This window comes from Physeter macrocephalus, chromosome 3, assembly GCF_002837175.3.
Source record: "Physeter macrocephalus isolate SW-GA chromosome 3, ASM283717v5, whole genome shotgun sequence".
In the NCBI taxonomy this organism is placed as follows: domain Eukaryota; kingdom Metazoa; phylum Chordata; class Mammalia; order Artiodactyla; family Physeteridae; genus Physeter; species Physeter macrocephalus.
In genome coordinates, this window is record NC_041216.1 from 14984413 (window position 1) to 15006318 (window position 21906).

At 50.3% G+C, this 21906-nt stretch overlaps 1 protein-coding gene across 2 annotated transcripts in view; it reads right to left on the reverse strand.

Moving 5' to 3' along the window:
• MAN1C1 (mannosidase alpha class 1C member 1) overlaps window positions 1-21906 on the reverse strand; it is a 115395-nt gene that overhangs the window by 61938 nt on the left and 31551 nt on the right. For both annotated transcript variants that reach the window (XM_028487667.2, XM_055083554.1), the window contains exon 2: window positions 16354-16450. In XM_028487667.2, coding sequence (XP_028343468.1) covers window positions 16354-16450 — 97 coding nt within the window. The remainder of the gene's footprint in view (window positions 1-16353; window positions 16451-21906) is intronic.

Below are 21906 nucleotides of genomic sequence, written 5' to 3' on the forward strand. Positions count from 1 at the left end.
CCCAGTGGAGGGCAAGCCCTCCCCATCAGTCTCTTCTGCTGGGCCAAGACACACTTTCCCTGCAAGGTGGCCAGGGTGGGAATCCTTGAGCCTCTGCGCCGCAGAGACGCCCTTCCTTGTTCTGCTTATGTACCAGGCCCAGCCACACCCCAAGCCCCAGCTTCAAGGCAGAGCTTCAAGTTCCGAGGCAGCTGGACCTCTGATTATTCCCAAAGGGCAGATCCACTGACGATGAGCCAGCCCCAGTGAGGGACATGAGAAGAGGGCCCTGGCCTCACCCCGGGCCCAGAAGCCTGTCCTCCTGGTGCTCACTGGTGAGTTCCTGCAAAACAGGCCTTACCTTCTAAGCTCTGGCCTTGGATTTGCCCAGTCCCGCAGCATTCTCATCAAGCAAATCTCCATATCCCTTGCGCATGCCGGACTCTCCCAGAGTGGCCTCCAAGAATTCCCCCAGCCAGAGCCCGGGTCCCACATGGAACCTGCTCCAGGAGGAGCACAGAGCTTCTTAGCACAGCGCATGCTCAGCCCAGCCATGCCTCAGCCCAGCCTGCAGGCTGGTCAACCCTGCTGAGTTGTGCAGAGACCTCACAGCTTCCCTAAAGTGGGCTTCCAGTCACCTCATCTTCCTTGCTCTGGATGGCTTCCACGAAGGTACCTCCCAGGGCCTGAGAACCACATCTACGTCATAGTGGCATGACACAGACACCACCAATTCTTCCTTTCCTGTTCCTATTATGCAATTGTGGTTGTGACAGGACTCCGAGAGGCCAGGCCTCAAGTATGGCAGTCACAGAGTAAAGAGCTGGAGGAGACAAAGTAGGGAACAGGTACCTTTAAACCATTCAGTGGAAGGCTATACAGACTTAAACTTTTCCATCAAAAGGAAAAGGATCAAAGAGCTTGGGTTCCAATCCTGGCTCTGCAGTTTGCCAGCTGTGTGACCCTGGACAAAGTACATAACCACTCTGGGCCTCAGTGTCCTCATCTGTAAAATGTAGATATTTCTGTATAGAATTATTTGTAGGATTCAGTAAATAACATATTTAAAGCACTCAGTAGAGTGGCACGTGGTAAATACTTGAACATGTTAGCTAGTCCTGTTCTAAAAACGTATCCTAAGAAAACATTAGGACAAGTATGCAAAGATTAGTGATCTGAATTAGAAAGATTGTAGAATGGCAAAAAAAAAAAATCAGAAACAACCTAAATGTAAAGTAATAGGATAAAAAAAATATACAAAATGTATGTATATATAATGTGTGTGAACATACATATTATATATATATATAATGTGTATATGCATATATATATACACATATAGTCTGTCCGTACAATAGACTACGACGTAGCCATTAAATACGACAATATAGTTGTTTAGTGTTTAACAGCTTGAAAAGGTGATCACAAAATGTTGTTAAGTGAAAAAGCAGGTCACAAGACAGTATTTATCATATGATTCCATTTATTTAAAAATACATATTTAGGGGCTTCCCTGGTGGCGCAGTGGTTGAGAGTCCGCCTGCCAATGCAGGGGACACGGGTTCGTGTCGTGCCCCAGTCTGGGACGATCCCACATGCCGCGGAGCGGCTGGGCCCGTGAGCCACGGCCGCTGAGCCTGCGCGTCCGGAGCCTGTGCTCCGCCAACGGGAAAGGCCATGACAGTGAGAGGCCCACGTACCACAAAAACAAAACAAAACATATTTATCTCTATTTGTTTATATGGGGACATAACTGGAGAGACACACAAAACTATGGGTCACCTCTGAGTGATGGAACTTCGGCAGCCTTTCTTTCTGGTTCTTATTTGGAATTTCTAATTTCCCTACAATGGGCATATACTATATTTATCTTTTTTTTTTTTAAAGGAAAAAAGAGATGGAGTAATTTTAAGGGTAGAAAAGGATTTTCATACTCAGATAATTCCAACACAGATAAAAGGATTTGTTCAAACTTCATCACTCTCCAACTGGGAAGAGGCATGAAGAATGGCAGCCTTAAGAGAGAAAATGCCACGTTTCAAGGTTTAGTGTCTGAGAAGAGTAGCTTAAAAATGAGAGTGTCTCCGGCCATCCTTATACGTCCTTCCCCATCGCTCCGTCCCTTGGGACACCAACCTTGAAAGTCAGCAACAAACCAGACGCAGAATATGCCTCCCTCGCCAGGAACACAAAATCAGAGTATCAGAATGACAACGAATTTCTATTTTACCTTGCCAAAGAGACGCTTCCCGCTGAGATGGGAAAATCTGGGGCACAAATCAGCTCTCTGGAAGGAGGAGACATTTCACAGGATCAGCTGGAGGTCGGGGAAAACTGCAAAGTCTAAACATTCGTGTCATAACTTTGTCAGCTGTGTTGAAGTTGACAAGATGCTTACCCAGCACCTCAAGTCATACGCCAAATTGAAGTGGTTAAATGCGTAAAAGCTATAATAACCACTGAGATTCTTTAGGAAGCCCGTGCCCAGCAGCCTGCTGGCCTCTGCTCTCCACACTGGGGGGCTGCACAGTGCCACTGCCCACGACTGGATCTCAGGACAGGAGCAGCTGGTTTGCTCATCTGCCCATTTCCAGCATCTGGATTGCGGGCCGGTGCTGGCACTGGATGTAAGGGTCAGTCAGAAGCTGTGCCTACCTTGAGGAAGCAGCTTATACTACAGAGCGTGTTCTTCAAAGAGAAAAACGCAAGTCCAATTTATTTCACAAAGGGAACATCCGGGGTTGGAGGCAAGAAGGAAGATAAAGGGGATGGATGGAGAGGGGCTGTCCTGCTACTCAGCCCTGGGAGAGAGACGGGGGCCAAGGTCTCCTAGTGTCCTGGCTGGTTCCGACCAACAGAGAAGGGAGTGGAGATGTGCTGAAGGGGCAAGGAGCCGGGTCAGTGTGCCAGGCAGGGGTCTGTGGGGGGCTGGGCAGTGTGATGAACTCCAGTGGGGGAAGATGGGGCCCCACCAGTGCCCAAGGAGATGGACTCTTCGTGATGATAAAGCTCCTTTGAGGTTTTTCTTATCAAAAGCAGCCAAAATCCTCTCCCTGGCTCCACAGGAATGTGGGGCTGAGATACATCCACACCCCCAGCCCCTTCCCAACCACACTTCAGAGACAGTTCAAAGTTACACTGAGAATATCCTGTTACATGGGGGTAGGATTAGTTCCCAAGTACCATGTGGCCAGAAGGCACCCCCTTTTCACAACTGCTTTGCCCACCATTTGCAAATGCCATGCTCACTGGACATCTGCTGGATGAAACCCCTAGACGTGCTGGACCCACTCACACCATATGGCTGCTCTCCAGGCCACCACAGCCTTCCTGCTGAACTGGGGGCTGGCCTGCCACATCCAATAAAGCGAGACCCCCCACCCAGGTGACAGACTCAGCATTCACAGTGGTGCAGGGGGCTCGCCCTTGCCAATGGTGCCACCTGGGCTAATGGGTCCACAGGAGGGGGACTGATCACTTCAGGAACAATGTCCTTTAGGCCCAGGAAGGTCCTGTGGTTCCTAACCCGGCTCGTGTATCAGAACCACCAGTAGAGAGTCTACTCTTAACACAGGTCCCTGGGCCAGCTCCAGACCCACTCAATCAGAATTTCTGGGGATAGAGCCCAGAAGTCTATGTTTGCAAAAGCCTACGGGTAATTCTGATGCTTTTCCCTGGTTAAAAGCTACAAATTGGCCCACACTACTCATGTCATAGATAGCAAGACTGCCTGGGAGAGGGGAGGAAGTGTGTTGTCCAAGGTCACACAATCACTGGCAGAGCAGGGAGAGGACCCAACCCTCCTGCTTCCCTGGGCAGCTCTGACCATATTAATGGTAAAGATGATGATGATGGTAACAACAGCTACTGTTTATTGGTCCTGCTCTGAGCCCTTCACACGTATTAACTAACGGAATGCTCACAACCACCACTCTATGAGGTACACGCTATTATCCTTGTTTTTTCTAGGAGAGAAAACCTTTGCACCCTGAAGGGGGAGGCAGAGTCACATCCCCGACCCTGGGAATGTGGGGGAGCCCATAGAGGCTGTCTCACTCGCCAAGGGACTTGCCTCCGCACTTACATCCGGGGCTGGGTGTGCCTCATGTCCTAGAAATTCAAGGCCCTTCAGATGAAGCCACACCCCCAGTGGAAAGAAGGACCCCGCTGTGGATTTGGGCAAGAGCAGGAGAGGCGCTTTCCTCAGTGCAGCCCCTGTGTGACATCTTCTCAGACGGTGGCGAGTGTCGTGCAATAGCCTCGTCCGAGGTGTTCGGAATTTTGTCCTCCTTGGTTTGGGGAAGACAAGTAACTATTTTGGCTGCACTTTTACAGCCTAATGCAGGGAAGAAGAATGCAATGGACCAGGGCCAAGCCGTGTCAACAGAACGTCACAACCTCCTTTTAATCAATAAACACACACAGACCCTTCTTTGCCCTTCACTGTTACCTCTGGACACCCCAAAGGGCCATCTGGGCCTGATGACACGCTGGTGTCACACAAGGCAGGTGACGCAGGGACTCCTGGCCTGTGGGGGGTTCACAGTCCCTGGGGCAGAGGAGACAGGACATGGGGTCTTCGGAGGCAGACAAGCCTGCGTTGGAACCACCGCTCTGCCTCTTTGCAGGCTTGGGTTAGTTATTCCTCTCAGGGCCTCAGTTTCCTCATCACACCAACACCACTTCAAAGAGGCACCGTAAGGAAAAACGAAACTCCCAAGAAAGTGCCTGTGCTGCAGGTGGGCACCTGCAGCAAGGCCCTGCCGGCCCAGCTGTAACAAGAGACAGAAAACCCAAGTTGTTGGTAGGGTTACTGCCAGCTTTCCTGACAACAATGAGAAGGAAGGGGATCCTTCCCGTCGAGTCAGCAGTTGCAGGCTTTCAGAACCCTCACCTGGTGAGGAAGACAAGGATGCAGGGCTGCTTAGGACTTTCATGGGCCCCACCTTTGTAAAAAATATTAAAAACGCTCTTTTACAATTGCATTGGTATAAAGAAGCTGGATTCATTATTTTATATTCGTTATTCTATTCATATTTTTCTTCTGATTTTAAAAGAAATTAAAATTAAAATACTTTTGTGAGGGAATTCCCTGGCCATCCAGTGGTTAGGACTCGGCGCTTTCACTGCCGGGGGTGGGGTGGGGGTGGTCAGGGTTCAATCCCTGGTTGGGGAATTAAGATCCTGCATGCTGCGCGCGTGGTACGGCCAAAAATAAATAAATAAAATAAAATACTTTTGTGAGCCCTAGGCACTGTGTGTAAGGGAGAGGTTCAGCCCTGCGCAGGGAATGCCTGGCTGGCTGCTGGCTGCTCAGACGAGGTTTCTTCCCTTCAAGGCTGCAGCCCTCACCTCCCCTCCCCCGCCACCTGCCACCAACCACCCTCCTCTCTCTGGGCACCAGCACTCCACCCAGCAGGACTGCCTAAGCTTGGTCTGAGCTGTTCCCCTGTCTGTAACAGAGATTTCATGGGTGTCTGTCAGAACCTACCCCCTGAGCAACTCTGGGGCAGGATCCAGGCCCTCCCATATGACTCCTCTCCAATGCCACCGTCTTTGTGATTCCCCAGCGATGAAACGTGGGGAACTTTACGAAAACTTTTCTTGCTCAGCACCTCTCGGTAGATGCTGACGCTCTCTCTTGCAGCCGTGCCGCTCGGGCACACGTTCTGTCTGACCCACAGGCAGACTTCACTCGTCTTTTCTCCAATGAGCTCACCGCGTCTTGTTCTTTTCTGCACCCTCTTTTCCTGCTCCAGATCCAGCTCAGAACCTGCCACATAGTAAGTACTCAAGGCGAAGTTGCAGGATTGAATGAAAACTCTCCATGTCCCCATGTGCTATCAGTTACTTGTTGCAAAACAACATGCAGATGCATTTCTGGGCAACTGCTATTTCGGGAACAGGGTCATCTGGGGAGTCCAGCCCTGGCTGCTGGAAGTAAGAAGCCGGCAGAGGGCCTCCAGCATGGCAGCTCCCTTCCTCCTTGTCCTAATCATTTGCTTGGCCTTCGGTGGGATTAGACAACAGCAATTATCCCCACATGGTCTATTCCCAGAATTCAAAGTTATTGGGGGAGAAAATGCAATTGTGCTTTATCCAGCCATTAAAACAAAACAAAACAAAACAAGAGCAGTGGATTTTAAACCGCCTTTCAGACTTGATGAAAAAACAGACTTGAGTATTAGCCCCAAATTGTGCTGACAACACACTTCTGGGTCTCTTTGTCTTCCTCCAGGCTCTCTTCAGAATTTTTCAACAATTCCTATCGATCGCTGCCTGGTTCTCATGCCGACCATTTATGCTTGGGAGAGCAGCCATCTGTGGAGCAGAGAACCGAGCTGCCTGCCTCAGAAGCCCCTGGCGGGGGGATGTGAAGTCCTGGCCCCCACCTTCCAGAGGAGTGGCCACCACAGCCAGTGCAGCACCTCTGCCTCCATCGCTGAGCCAGTGGCCCACTCGGCTGCACCAGGCTTTCATCAGCCATGGTGAAACACACCCCAAAGTGGCCCAATCACCTACTCTTTAGGGCCTAGAAGTAACATGAGAGCCCATATGCCAGACGCCCACGCTGTATGGTGGGGAAATGAGCTCACAGATGGAACGGGCCTTGCCTGGGTCACAGAGCAGAAGTCATTAGAAGCCAGGTCTCCTGGCTCTTGGGGTCTGGGGTGGGGAGAAAACACTGGGGAGCATTCATAGATCCCCTTAATATGCCAGCTGCTCACAGATGGTCTCTCACTATGCCCTCATCCTCTCTAGTCACACTGAACACCTTTTAGACCCCAAGGAGCCACAGCTGTGCTCAATCTCCCCTTCGAGGCCTTTGCACATGTGTTTCTGTGCCCGTGGTCCCTCTCTTATGCTTCTTCATTCATGCTTCAGGCCTCAGTTGAGGCCATCTCCCCCAGGAAATCTTTCTGAAGCCCATCCCTCCAAGGATGAGTTAAGGAGCCCTTGGTGTGAGCTTGTACCTCATGGCATTCATACTGCCTTAATTGAAACTACAAGGTCATGCCTACGTCTCCTCACTAGCCTGGGACATCCACGTGGGTGTCCATCTTGGTCCCCGCTGTTTCCCCTGTGTCTCGAGCAGGGTCTAGTGGCACAGTAGGCACTGAATGATCACTGGCAGATAAAGAAATGGTCTCCTGTGATCCCAATGACAATCTGTGAGAAGGTGTCATCATCCCCATTCCACAGGAGAGAAAATTGAGGCTCAGAAAAGGAAACGGGACACCTACCCAGGGTGTTAGTGGTGGAGCCAGGGTTTGGACAGCTCAAGTCTTCTGACTCCAAGGTCAACATTTTCTCTATTAAGACCCCTTTCCTAGCCTAGTAGCTGAACTAAAGAAGCTCCAGTTCACGCCATCTGTGCTGGTGTGTCACAGCTGGGTGGGCGGGTGAGACAGTGTGGGGAGGGGGTAGTGAAGGAAGCCTCGGCCGACTGTTCCTTCTGCTGCAAGGGGCACTTGAGGCAGCTGGCCTGAGAGCCCCGATTCACCCGTAAGTCAAGGCAGGAAGAGCAGGGGCCCCCTCCAGAGCAGGGCTGAAGCAGTCACTAAATGTTAAACAAAGAGACAAACAAAAACTGTTTATAGCAGCTTTACTCATAATTACCAAATGCTGGGAACAAAAATGTCCAGGAACAGTAGAATGGATACACTTGAAAAAGAATGAACCCTTCATGACATAATTATGAGTGAAAGAAAAGTAAACCATAAAAGTACATACAGTATGATATGAAATTTTAAGGCAGACAACACGAATCTAAGGTGATAGAAGTCAGAACAGCAATGGCCCTTGGGGACCAGGAAGGGTCTGGGGGAACCTTCTGGAGGGTAACAGAAGTGCTCTCTATCTTGATCTGTGGGTGCAGATCAAGGGGTGCATCCACATGTAAAACTCATTGAGCTGTGCACTTAAGATTTGTGCATTTTACTGAATGTAAGTTATAAGTTACATCTCAATTTTTAAAAAGTAATTAAAAAGAAAAAAAAGAGGCTCAAGTCAAAGTACCAGGGTTCAAGTCCTGGTTATTAGGCCTTCCTGAGTCCCTGTCCCTCTTGTGCCTCTTTCCCCAGCCTTAGACACTGGACCATATGGTTTCAAAGAATCCAACGGGCACAGACAGTCTGAGATTTTGTGAATTCACATACCTATTTGTCACTGAGTTTGCTGGGAAATTTGGCAAGTGCTTGCCATCAGTGCGGTGCGAAGAAAAGAGGGCTGGCTGTCTGCTGTGGGCTCTGCCTTGTTTCCAAGGAAGGAAAGGTCTTTGTAAATTGGGCAGGAACACGTCACCCCCAGAAGGGAATGTCAGTTTCAATATGAATCATCTTATGCATCCCTAGCAACTTGCTCTGGGAATAGATACCCTGACTCACTCCTCCCCAACAGAAGCAAAACTTGCTACTAAAATTTCAGATTTCAAGAGAATCGGCATAGCCCAAATAGCCACTCAGAGGCGGAAAAAAAAAGAAAAAAAGAGAAAGAAAGAAATCAGCCTAGTAACCAACCGAGAATCACAGAGAGGACAGCGAGGGGCCAGGGTGCAAACCTCTTTGTACTGAAGCCGAGACGGGGCCCAGTGGAGGTCACCGGCTCCCATGGCTGCTGGCGCCAGGGCTGGGATGGGGACCCAAGGCTCCGAGCCTTGAGTTTTCTTTTTACAACAACCTGCTGCTATATTTTCTAGAGAAATAAATTATGCTCTGTGCTGGTGGGAAGCCTTTTAAACAAAAAGAAAAAGAAAACAGCTAAGATGCATCTTAATTAGAAACTGCTTGTGAAAAAAACAAATCTTTTCGGGAGGAGGGTGCAGAGCAGCGCGCCCTGAATGGTCAGCAGCCTAAGAGCGTGAAAGTCCAGCAGGCTAATTTAGAGGTGAGCGCTCTGCTTTGCTAATCACCCAGTGTGACCCGAGGGACATCGTGGTCTTTAGAAGGTGGCTGAGGAACCGTGGATGTGTCATTCAAGGCCACAGGGAGGCCCCCATGGAGCTGCAGCATCTGACCGGCAACTGCCAGTCCTATCTGTCCTTCACATGTGTGGGGTCAATATTTTTATGCTATTTCCCTCCTTGTGCTAAAGGCCATTTGCCCGTGACTGGTGCTTCTAATCCATTTCCCCTGTGCTTTGACAGACTCTGGCCTCCAGATGGAGCAGCCCGGGCTCCCAAGACATGTGACTGCCGGGAAGGTCTGCTCGTTGCCCTTAAGCCTGACCCATTCTACCCAAGGAATTGCAACATCGCCACCTCCGAGGAGGCTGATGACAGCTCTTTCTCAAATCAAACTCAGAGCCTGGGTCAGGGATGTGCTCCACCGCCTGCCAAAATCAGGGAGCGACACAGCCTGACATCGATTTTCTAAGAACTATGGATACTTGGTGTTTTGTTTTTGTTTTTAAGAAAAAAAAAAAAAGAAACACCTCCGAAAAACAAAACTTATAAGAGCAGATATAGTATTTTCAGCCAGATAAGTCCAAGTGCCCTGTTACCCGATAAGAGAGGAGATAGGAAAGGGACTGGGAAGGGTGTATCTGCACTCGGGGAAGAAACAAGCTAATGTTTCATGAGGACTTACTGGGTGCGAGGCACTGTACTGAGGCTACCTAGCCCTGCCTGTCTCCTTTCACAGGTGAGTAAACTGAGGTTCAGAGAACTCTGTGACTTGTCCAATTTAATTCAGCTGGTAAACGCCAGGGATTTGAACCCAGGCACAACTCCAAAGTCAAAACCGCTGCCACACAGAAACAAACACAGAGAACCGTGGAAACAGCATGGAGACCTGTGGAAACTGGGAAGCAAGTGGTTTTCACAAACTGTCTATCTGCAAAGTATGCAGCTCTCCCGGCAGCCACACTGCAGTGCAGCTCTCCGCCCACATAAAGACCCGGTAAGATTGGTGTGTGTGTGTCTGTGTAGGAGACTATGAACGTTTTGCAGAAGGCACTAAGTCACATGCCAAAATGCAATTGTAAAAATGACATCTTGGGGCCTGGATTTATTCCCTCTTCAACATCATATTTGCTCTGTTTACAAGGCAAAGATGATTTTTTTCTCTTCCAAGGCCGAACATTCCCAGCCTGTGATCTGAAAATCGTGCTGTGTTCATTTTCCCTCTTAACTCACCCAAGGCCATAATCATCCCTTGAAATGGGGATGTGGCTGGGCAGTTCTATCAGGGATTCACCAGGCAGAGGCAGAGTCCAATTTGGGGCTCCCACGGTCACCCTGGGCCGGCTTGGAGCAGAGGGACATCGCTTCTGGCTATACAAGCACCTCTGTCCTCCACAGAGAAGATGCCCAAGATCAGAGCCGCTGACTAAGCAGGACTGCTCCTCTTTCGGGGGCAGTCTGCTGATTCCTAATGCACTTTGTGATGGAGGAGGTCAAAGCAGCTGCAGAGGATGAGACGAACTGAGCACAGCAGGACCAGGAGGAAGGGCTTAAGGAAAAACAGGGCAGGCAGAGACTGCAGGGGGCAATTCATTCATCTGACAATATTTATCCAGAGCCTACTGTGTGCCACACACTGTTTGGTTTTTTTTTTGTCTCGGGATACAATTATTCTCACAATTATTTTATAACTGATATAATAATAACAGCGGTAGCTTATAGTTAATGAGTGCATATGGGCAAGCATATTTAAGCATACGGGCAGGTTTTACAAACATCAACTTTATCTAGTCCTCACCACTGTCCTCATTGTACAGATGGAGAAACTGAGGTGCAGAGAGTTTACGAAACTCGCCCAAGGTCACACGACTAGTAAGTGGCAGAGCCGGAATTCAGACTCAGGCTGGTCTGATTCTCAAATCCATGCTCTTCTCAGCTCATTATGCTGACAGCCAATGGCAGGTCCTGTAAGTAGCTGTTTTTAGGTTAATGGCAGAGATTAAATATTTTCCGATGGCGGGAGAAAAGAGGGAAATCTGAATCTTTTTCCCAGGCCCTGAATAGTCAGCTGATATCCAATAAATCATGATGCCTTCAGATGGGTGGCCGCAGACCCTGACCTGAAATACATGTCTTTCTGGGTTTCTGTGAGGGCACTGGAGTAGAAGATGCAATACCACCAACCCTGAGACCATCCCTCCGCCCCTGCTTCCTTCTCTACAGCCACTCACGTGGTCACTGGAGGACAGGGCAGCATGGTGGTTTGTGGATTGGGCTTTGGAGTCCAGCAGACCTGTGATTAAGTCTCTGCTTGATAACTGTGTGACTAAGCAAGTCCTAAACCTTGCCAAGTCTCAGTTTCCTCATCTGTGAAATGGGGATAAGGGGGTAATTTATACCTTAGCAGGGCTGTGAGGAGGACACGAGAGAATACAGCTACGCTGCCTGGTATGATGCATGTACAGGAAGCAGGTGGGCTCTTGGCTCCCAAATCATACACCTCCTGAAAGACAAGTTGCTCTTGCTAGAGTTCTGAGAATGTCTAGTTCCTGGTGGTGATATGGCCAGAACCAGAGGCCTGTGCTTTGACAATCTGGCCTTGGACAATTTGGCTAATCTCAGAGTGGGTGGTGCAAAGAGCACTGGGCTGGGACTAGGCCACCAGGATTCAAATTCCAGACCTACAATTAACATGCTGTGTCACCCCGGTTGAGTCCCTTCCCCTCTCTGAGCTTGGTTTCCCCAACTCTAAGACGAGGGAGCTGGACTTGCCACCAAAGGGCCTCTCTGCTGGGGACCTCTCAAGGCTCTGTGCCCAGTACCAATTTCCCCAATGCCAAGGGAGAATGGAGTTCTTATGATTGCTCTGAGTTCTTGGGAGGATTAATGCTCATTAAGTTCTTTAAGGCTGGCAGCTGGCATTGAGTATGAGGTCCCACTATTCTCCTGGAAACCCTTCTGCTGTCAGGAGGCCAATTTATTCCACAGCCTTGAACCCTAACTTTCCCCTGACTCTTCCCTCTTAAAAATTCCATTGTAAGCTGCTTAAATGAAAGGGTGAGAGGTACACTGACTACCAGTGGGCTGCCCATCTGTGATCTCTGCCACGGGCGCTTGAGGGCTGAGGGGAATAGGGCAGGAGGGATCACGGCTGGGAAAGCCCTGGAGTCCTCACGTGGGTCCCTGGGTCCAGGAGACTCGGTCATAGCCCAGTCAAAATGGGAGAAGCACACACTGTCCTAAGGGCCTTATGTCATCCTCATAGCAGCTGAACTTGAAGAATGCTTCCTATGTGCCAGGCATGAATATAAGCACTTCTCACATATTAACTCATTTAGTTCTCGAAACAATCCTGTGAGTAGGTATTACTGTTGTCCCCAATTTAAGGCTGGAAACTGAGGCCCAGAAAGGTTAAGAAACTTGCCTAAGGTCACACAGATGGGAAGTGGCAGAGCAGCATGCAAATCCAAGCCATCTGGCCTCAGAGTCCATGCTCTTCAGCTGGCTTCCCCCAGGTCCTAGGAGCAGCCCCTTTTACAGGTAAGGAAGCTGGGCCTCTGAGTACTGAGCCACTGTGCTTTACGGCATCACCAGCTGCTGCTTTATGGCTCGTTCCTCTACACTCCCCTCCTCGAATGTGTTCTTCAAGTGGCAGACTCACCTCTGTGACTTCACAGTGATGAGAGCATCACCATCGAGTGCCGGCCCTGTGCCCATGAGGAACAGGCCGTGTCCACTTTGCTGGCAGCCGCTAGGGTCTTGGGGGCATTTTCTGGCAGGACCTGCTGAGCCAGATTGCGGTAAATAGAAAGAGACTTTAACACTGAATTGCTCAGGACACAAAAACTGGCTTGAGAGGTGCCTCACCCAGAGGTCTTACTTTCAAAGTGAGAACAGATTCAGGGAGGGGCGCACGGGTGGTGCGGAGGGTAAATTCAATTTGGTGAACTGCCACCCAGGGAGACCAGGCTCCGCAGCCGATGTCTTCGCTGCATCCCGTGTAAATCCTGCAAAGCCAGGCACCAGTGTGAGCTCATCACTCTACCCCGTATGCAGCTCTCTTGGCCCCGCAGGCCCAGGGAGAAGCCTGCAAGAGCCCCTGGCAGACTGATATGCAGCAGGATGCAGGAGGCTGCTCAGGGACCCTGAACATCCACTCAGCCAGGCAGGGCAGGGTGGGGACAGCTGCTATCTGACCATGCCCTGCAGGGCCCAGCCTACAGTGAGGTGACTGATGACGGCGGCTGCCAGATCCCAGGAACGAGGCCACCCACAAGCCCGTATGAGTCCAGCAAAAGAAGCCAGTGGTGTGAGAAGCAACTTCATTCAGGCCAGTTCATCTCCTGTCATCCAGAATAGTCTGGCTTCCAAGCCCCTCATGGGTCCAACCCAAACTAGAACCTCCTCCGGGTTCCTCGAATGCCCCTCAACTCTCCTCCTCTGGGGGTGTTCCCATAAGCCTCTGTATCATCAGACCCATTTGTGGCAACAATAAGCATAACTACCAGCTATTAAGATGGTTCTGTGTGTCAGGCAGGCCTTGGCTGGGGGTATGATGTTTTCATTAGTTCCACTTTACAGAAAACTCAGGCTCAGAGAACACTCAAGGTCACTCAACCAGGAAGTAGTGAAGTCATTTTGAACTTGTTGGGCTCCAGGGACCTAGAACCACAAGCCAGTGAAGGACTGGTCACATCACTGATCACGATCCCTTCTACGTGTCCCTCTTTCTGAGAGCACCTAGACAGACCCCAGAGAGGCTCCGAGGAAGGGTTGCCGGTGTACGTCTCTGCAGAGCTGGTGGAGTTTTCACTGTGTCATTTATCCCTGCATTCCCAGCAGTCAGCACCGGGCATGGCACTAAACAAGCAGCTGCTGAATGAAAGTGTAAGAAAATCAAGACTAGCTTCTCCCTGCCCAGTGCCTAGGGCCCTACATGTCCTCTTCTCCCAGGAGCCAGCCCCCCACTGCAGCTCAGTGGCTGGCTGCAGAAGGAAGGCCCTGTCTCACTGCCAGGACTGCTGCAGGCACAGGATGATCGGGTACCCAGGGCCTTAGCCAGGCCGCTCTTGGGAGACAGGGGACCTCAGAACCCTCCATGGGCTCACCTGGGCAACTGCCAACCACACTTATTACTGTGGAAATCCTATATCACTCATATACACTTGGCCCTCTGCACGTCCCTGCACGCTCTCATAGCAAGTGAGCGTGCAAGATGAACGAACAGGGGCCCAGAGAGGTCAAGTGACTTGGCCACACAGATAGTTCAGTGCAGAGTGAGGACTGGCTCCCAGGTCTTCTGGTTCAAGGTCCAGGTTTCTTTGCATCATTCCAAGCTGCCCACTCTTCCTGAGGCTCAGTGATGGGAAAGGGGCCAAAGGGTTGAGATTTAAATCACAGGCCCTGAGGAATTTCAGAAAATGGGACTTGGTTTAGCCCAGTTCCTCCCAGTAGTGCTCCCCGTGGTGCTCCCTCTATCCCCGTGGATGGTCGCAGCAATAGCTAAGCCCACGCTCCACAGTTTCAGAGATCAACAGCCTCCCTGCAACCTCTACCAATTCCCTGAATATTTGCACACTGTGTAGAGAGGAGAGGATTATGTCCCTCATTTATACTAGTAGCCAAAGCTCCAACAACTCTGACGAGAGCCACACCAGCCATCTTTCCCCAGGGCTGATGTGGGTGTTGGGGAAGTCTATGATCTGGACAGGTCAGGCAGCGAGCCTCTGAAACTAGAATCCACACATTTCATATTTGAGGTTAAGGAAACACCTGTCTTCCTCCCCACGACTCAGGAGTCCTCTCTCAGAACCTATCCTAAGACAACGTTTTATGCACAAAGATGATAACTGCCGTGTTATTTTTAGTAGCAAAAAATTGGAAAGGACCTTTGTCCAGCATTAGCAGGATGGTTAAATGAATTATGGCACATCCATGCAATAACTGCAACCATTAAAAATATTCTTTATGGGGCTTCCCTGGTGGTGCAGTGGTTGAGAGTCCGCCTGCCGATGCAGGGGACACGGGTTCGTGCCCCGGTCCGGGAAGATCCCACATGCCACGGAGCGGCTGGGCCCGTGAGCCATGGCCGCTGAGCCTGCGTGTCCGGAGCCTGTGCTCCGCAACGGGAGCAGCCACAACAGTGAGAGGCCCGCGTATCACAAAAAAAAAAAAAAAAAAAAAAATTATGAAAAAATTTACACGAGTTAGGGAAACACATATAACATTCAGTTTTAAAAAAAAAAGAAAAGGAAGAACATAATATTGTATATGGGTGGGGCAAGTGTACTGAAGAAAAGACTGAAAGGAAATAAGACAAGATGTCCACAGAGGCTGCATCTACATGGTAGAACGAGTTATTTTTGTCCTGCTTCACACTTTTTGATACTTTCTCTTTTCCCCTACATGCCTATGATAATCAGGGGGAAAAAGCAGCAGCAGCAGCTACCCCAAATCACACCCCCTACCCAAGGGGAGTGAACTGTCTGAACAGCCAGAAGGGTTGGAATGCTGCCTGGTGACATGGAGGAAGGTGGGTCCTGTGTCCCTTTTCCCGTAACACAAATACTCTGCCATACGCAAGGGGGGCCTTGTAAACCTGCTTTTGACATTTTTCTGGGGATTTTCATCTGACTTAGCTATTTGGTTCTTGATGTCAGGAGCCTGTGTCTCTAAGGGGTGGGGAATACAGGTGATGAATTTCTGTTTCCAGCTCCCCAGATAGCTCCTTTCTCACAGGGAAGAAGGAAGCCAGGTGCCTCCAGCATCTTTTCACGTGAAAGGCCTGCAGAGAGGGGCGCTGGTGATTTGTCCGGGAATTACATTTGATATCTAAAGCCATGCCCACAGTGAGGCACTTTGCAGTCTCTCCAGGTGAGAAGGGCTTTCGAGGCTCTGGCTGAGGAGGATCTCACGGCTGCAAAGGACAGAGATGTTGGCAAGTGTGGCTGCAGGTCAAACTCAAGCTGCCAACACACAGCAGCACCCACGCTGCTCCCTAACATGTGACTGTTTGTCCACCAAGCCACCTGGCGAGAGACACACACCCAAGACCCTAAAGGCAGCGCGCGTGCCCAGCTTATCAGATACATGTTTGGTTTCTCTAGGAAAACACCCAAGATCATTTTACAGCCACTTGGAGGAGCGGATTTAAACCCAATCCTCTGTGTCCTTCAGATCTGCCCACCTTCTCCATGGCAACTGGTGTCCGTCACTCATTGCCCCCACTCACATTTCCAAGTTTGTTTGCTCTGAAAATTAACAGGTGCATATAAAGAAGTGTGTGAGGTGAGGGAGAAGCATGTGGGTTTCCCCCAAACCTAGAAGGCTCACAAGCCTAGACAACCCTGGAGGAAGTCAGACTTGGGAGCCCCCAGCTCTGGAGAAACAGGGACATAGCTCAGGAGGCAAAAAGTCAAAAATGAAATTCTGCTTGGCCCCTAGGGGCAGGGGGCCTTCCGACGTCAGCTCACCGAACATGTTGCCCTCGTAGCCGTCTCTCGTGAGGGGCCGTAGCTCGTTTTTCCCCATCGCATAGCGCTTGTAGCTCTGCCAGGCGAACTGCATCATCTGTAAGAAAGCAGAAACAGACCCTGAGCGTGGAGATTCCCAACAGCGCGGGCTGGCCACCTGGCCTTGCCCTTTGCAACAGGATTTGAAACCACATTATAAAAACAATCTTCCACACTGAGAAAGACGACTTCCTCTCACCACTGTTTTATTCATAGTTATGCCTGGAAGGCTGTTCTCCTCCGACAACCCCACGCCTGTGTCTACCCATAGATTCCTCAGAGAAGGCACAAAAGGCACTACATACATTCTAGCCATCCGTCAGTGCCAAAGTGAAAAGCCATCTCTTCCATGAAGCCTTCCCGGACCTAAAGTGACCCTCTGAAGGGAAGGAAACAAAACTCACCGAGGGATGCCTGTTAAAATCTAATAGAACCGTCCCTTGAGCTAGGGGTTGTTAACTCCATTTTGTAGATAAGGAGACAGGTCAAGACATGAGGTAACTCGCCCAGGATTACCCAGTGAGTGAGTGAGCATGCTGGGAATTGAACCCATGCCCTCTGGCTCTGAAGCCTTAGGTCTGTCCCCTAAAGTCACTGCTTGAGTCTCTTTGAACTCCTCCTGCACTTGGCTTGACCCAGGCTGGCCCTCCCAGGCCTCCTAGCACCCCAGCTGGTCACTGTTAGTTTTTGTTTTACTGGTTCTGGACCACAAACTCTTTGAAGCCAGAAACTACATTTTCTTTGCCTCAGTTTCCCCCAAAGCACCCTGCACAGGGCTTGGCAATGAGTATCTGTCAGCTTTGTCACCCAGTGCATGCATGAGTTCTTACTACATTAAGGCAACTATGTTAGCCCCTTGGCAGCATCACAAGCACACAAGCACCTTTGTCCCCTAACTGCACTTAGCACTGGAGGCTGGAGGAACGTAAGGCGACAATCTGTCCCCAGCCCTGCTCCCCCGCCCCTCCCCAGGGTCTCCCTTTTGCCTTTGATGGCAGGCTGCAGAAGAAGGACAGCAGAGCAGGCCTCTGCGGTGACCACGGAGCTGAGAAGGGAGCCAGCCCAGGCAGCAGAGGCACAGCTGAAGGACAGGCAGGTGGGAGGCAGCCTGGTGTCGTGGAAAGAACTCAGCCTTCGGGGCGGGGAGGCCCGGGTTCTAATCCTACCTCTGCCACTATCTCTTTGACTTTGGCAAGCAACTAAATGTCTCCAAGCCTCAGCTGCCTCATCTTTGAGATGGGAATAACAAGGGCTGCTTTGCCACAATCCTGAAAGGTTTAAATGAAAGCAAGTAGCTGGAAATGCCCCGTTTTCGACTTCACACAGCAAGTGATCGACAAACACGAGTCCTCTTTCCTGCTCAGCCTTTAAAATACCCATCTGGTTCTCCAAGCCTCATCCATCCACCCCTCCTTTCATCCACCTTATTAGTTCTCAGACTTTGGCGTGCATCAGAATCACCTGGAGAGCTTGTTAAAACAGGATGTTGGGCCCCATCCTTGAGTTTCTGATCCAGCAGGTCTGGGGTGGGGCCTGAGATTCTATCTTTCTAACACATTCCCACGTGGTCCATGGGCCACATCTGAGAACCAGCAGTCTACTATATGTGTTTATTTCTATTTCTCAGCTCACTTCCAGACACTGTCTGGCACCCTTCTGCTTTTCTCCTTCCATCTCCCAGCCCACCTTCCTGCCTCAGCACTGTCTTTTTGGACATCGCCACCTGCGTTCTCCATGCTCTGCCACTCCTGGTGCCAAGGTCTAGCAGCCACCTCTTCCAGGCACACCTGGACAGTAACCATTGCCATGCTCACCACTGGGGCCAAAACACACAGACCAGGAGGGCAGACCTGACAGGTCTGTGGCCTGGGCCCTCCGTGAAATGGCAGAATAATCTAGTACCATCTCTCCACTTCACAGATGATGAAACTGAGGCTCAGAGATGGAAGGTGGTCAGGGTGGCACAGCCAGCAGGGCTGGAATACAGCTCTGTCAACTCCCAGGCCAGCAGACCCCACCCCCATGCTTGGCCTGATGTGTGGCTTCCCAGGAGACACACATGCAAATGTCATGGTACTGCATGCCAAGCACTCGGCACAGGCTTTGAGCCCTGGTTCCATTCCTTGGTTATTTTCTACTTATCTTGAATTGGCAATAAGGGAAACTAATTGCTGGGTATGAGCGCTTAAGGGAGACTGGCCTCCTCCCCCAGTCTCTCTTATTCTGGGGGGGGGGCCCCCTCCATTAAGTCAGTGTGAGGGGAGGGAAGGGTGGGGGATGGGTAGGGGAGCAGCAGGAAAGCAGGAGCAGAGGTCTGGAGGGGGAGGACTGCACCCTGCCCCCAAACCCCACCTGCTTGAGAGAGAGAGAGAAGTGGGTGTGCAGGAGTAATTAAGAGAACCATAGGTATCTACATGTTCTCAAAGGAGCTGTCACTGCAGGGACGTGGGGATGTTGGAACGTGGCCCGTTCTCACAGTCATCCACATCAACGCAGAGGAAGTAAGGCACAAATAATCCCTATGTCACTTGGGACAGGATTCAGAAGGCAATTAGAGCTGCTCTCACACACACACGTGCACAAGGACACACAGACCCCCGAACGCTAATCCTTGTGTCTCCCACCTCGGGTCGCAAGCCCAGGCGCTGGATAAGCAGGGATGACGGGGAAAGTCCCCAGCCAGGTGGTCCTCACTTCTCTTCCTAATGTGCCCCAACCTACCAGGTGTCCTAGCCTGTGCCCCGCCGCAGTTTGGGCTGCAGCCATGGTGGGACTGCTCCCCCGGACCCCTCCCTCCACTTTCCTGCCAACTGCTTATCTTCCTTCAACTCTCAGCTGAAAGGGCACTTTTGCAGGGAGTCCTCCTCCCCAGCCAGGCCCCCACGACCTCCCCACATTCCTGATGTCAGGTCCCACAGCAGCCTGCAGTTAAGCTTTTATACTCGCAACTATTTGGTCAGTGACCCCATCCCCTAGTCACTGCTGCATGCCTGGCAACTCACCAAGGGACTGACACATAATAGGTGTTCATTAAATATTTGCTCAATGAAAGTAAGAACAAACAAGAAAATTGGCTCTGGAGCTTAACACATGGCTGGGAGACTTGACGTGTGGACCAAACACATCACAGGTAAAATAGGTAATGGGTCAGGGGGACCGGGGGGGCGGGGGCTTCTGAGTAACAGAGGTGCTCAGAAGAAGGCAAGTGTGTATCTCAAGGGGAGCTTCGCGGGCACCCAAGTGTCCTGATGGACAAGTAGGATTGTGAGGGGCACAAGAAGAAGATGACCTACAGAAAGGCTAATCTCACTCTGGAACTGGTGATATGTGCCTTGGGCAACCCCTGGACTTGGCTTTAGAGACGGACAGTCCCTGGTTTCACGTTTAGGCAGTTCTAAGGCTTCAAAGATTACCTGGGCCACCTCCTGCCCCATGCAAGTTCCTTAAAAAGACTAAGTAATCTCTCTTTGAACACCCCCAGTGAAGGGGTGCTTACCTCTTTACCAGGCAGCTCATTCAATTGCAGAGTTTCACAAAGTTCTTTGTTAATCAATCTAAATCTGCTTTTCCCTACAGGCCATGGGGAAGACAGCTCATATGCTGCCACCACAGATCTTCATCCAGGGGCAGCCCGGCTCCTTCAACAGATCGCCTGATGGCTGAGCTCTAAATCCCCTGAAACTGCAGATACACATCACAACGTTTTTCCAGGGTGCCCAGACTTCGTCACCTATTTGTAATGGTTGGCTTTTGGTAACAAGCAGAAACCGAAGTGCAAACTCTCCCTGGTTACATCTGGACCAGACCCTGTGGGTGTGGACTTGCCATTTGTCCTAACAACTGCATCTCACTGGACTCTCCATACTCATTCCGTGCTGTCAGGATCCTTCTGGAACCAGATCTTATCATTCATTGTGTGCGTGTCTGCGTGTTTTGGGTATTCTGCCTGCTTTCATGGGACCGCCATCTGTGTCTCCCCCAAGTTTTGGAGAGAAACATTAAATGGCTGGGCTGAGGACAGAGTTGGGGAAACAGCAGCAGGGGCCCCTCACCTGGCTCCAGCACTGCTCTTTGAGTGTCATCTGTCAACAAGTGAGGAATCTTCCAGATAATCAGTCCAAGCCCTGTGTCTCCATTTTTGTATACAAAGATATTATGAAGGACAGGACTGAAATACAAAAGCACTCTGCCCCAGTACAGCTAGTACAGAGAAAATAGATGGCTTTTTTTTCTTTTAAGAAAAATCGGGTGTTAGACTGGTATGATTTGTTCTTAGAGAATGCATTTTGGCTCCTATGGATCTTCATCGTTGGTTCTAAATGCCTGCAAATCACTAACTTCAAAACCTATCAGTCGGGCTTCCCTGATGGCGCAGTGGTTGGGAGTCCGCCTGCCGATGCAGGGGACACGGGTTCGTGCCCCGGTCCGGGAAGATCCCACGTGCCACGGAGCGGCTGGGCCCGTGAGCCATGGCCGCTGAGCCTGCGCGTCCGGAGCCTGTGCTCCACAACGGGAGAGGCCACAACAGTGAGAGGCCCGCGTACTGCAGATTAAAAAAAAAAAAAAAAAAAACTATCAGTCACACTAGGATGGCTATAATCAACAAGATGGACAATAACAAGCGTGGGCCAGGCTGTGGAGAAGTGGAAACCCTCATCAATTGCCTGTGGAAATGAAAACGGTGCAGTTGCTTTGGAAAACAGTTTGGCATAAAAAGTTAAATATGGAGTTATGATGTGACCCAGCAATTCCATTCCTGGGTGTAGACTTGTGCAGAACAGAGTTAACACAGTAGGCCTGAGACTTCTATCCCTAGAAAGGCTCTGCTTGCAAATTTGGCCCTTGGCTGGTGCCTGGGAACTTGGATTTAGTGAGTGTTCTCACCATTCTCTGATGGGTAAGGGTGGTTTATTGCACCGAGACTGTACACACAATGTGGTGTATGCTGAACACCTGCCTTCCTCCTGGGAGTCTGGAATTTTGGTACATGTTAGGCTGAGGGTACTTACATGACCAGCCCCCAGTAAAAACCTTGGGGACTGAGTCTCTAATGAACTTCCTGGTGGATGGAGTCTCACACGTGTCATCACAACTCAGTGCTGAAGGAATGAAGTGTGTTCTGGGTGACTCCACCCAGAGAGGACTCTTGCATGCTGGGTCTGGTTTCCCCAGGGCTTCTCTGTATGCACGTTTCCCCTTTGATGATTTTGCTTTGTGTCCTTTCACTGTAGTAAATCAGCCAGGAGTAGGACTATGTGCCCTCCTGGTGAATCACTGAACCTAGAGGTGGTATCGGGTACCCTGACATACACCCTAGAAAATTAAAAACATATGTCCATACAGAAAGTTGTACACGAATGTGCATAGCAGCACTATTTGTAATAGTCCAAAAGTGGAAGCAACCCAAATGTCCATTGACTGATGAATGAACCAACAAAATGTGTAAATAGATACAATGGAATATTATTTGGCCATAGAAAGGAATGCAGTGCTGAAACATGCTCCAATGTGGAT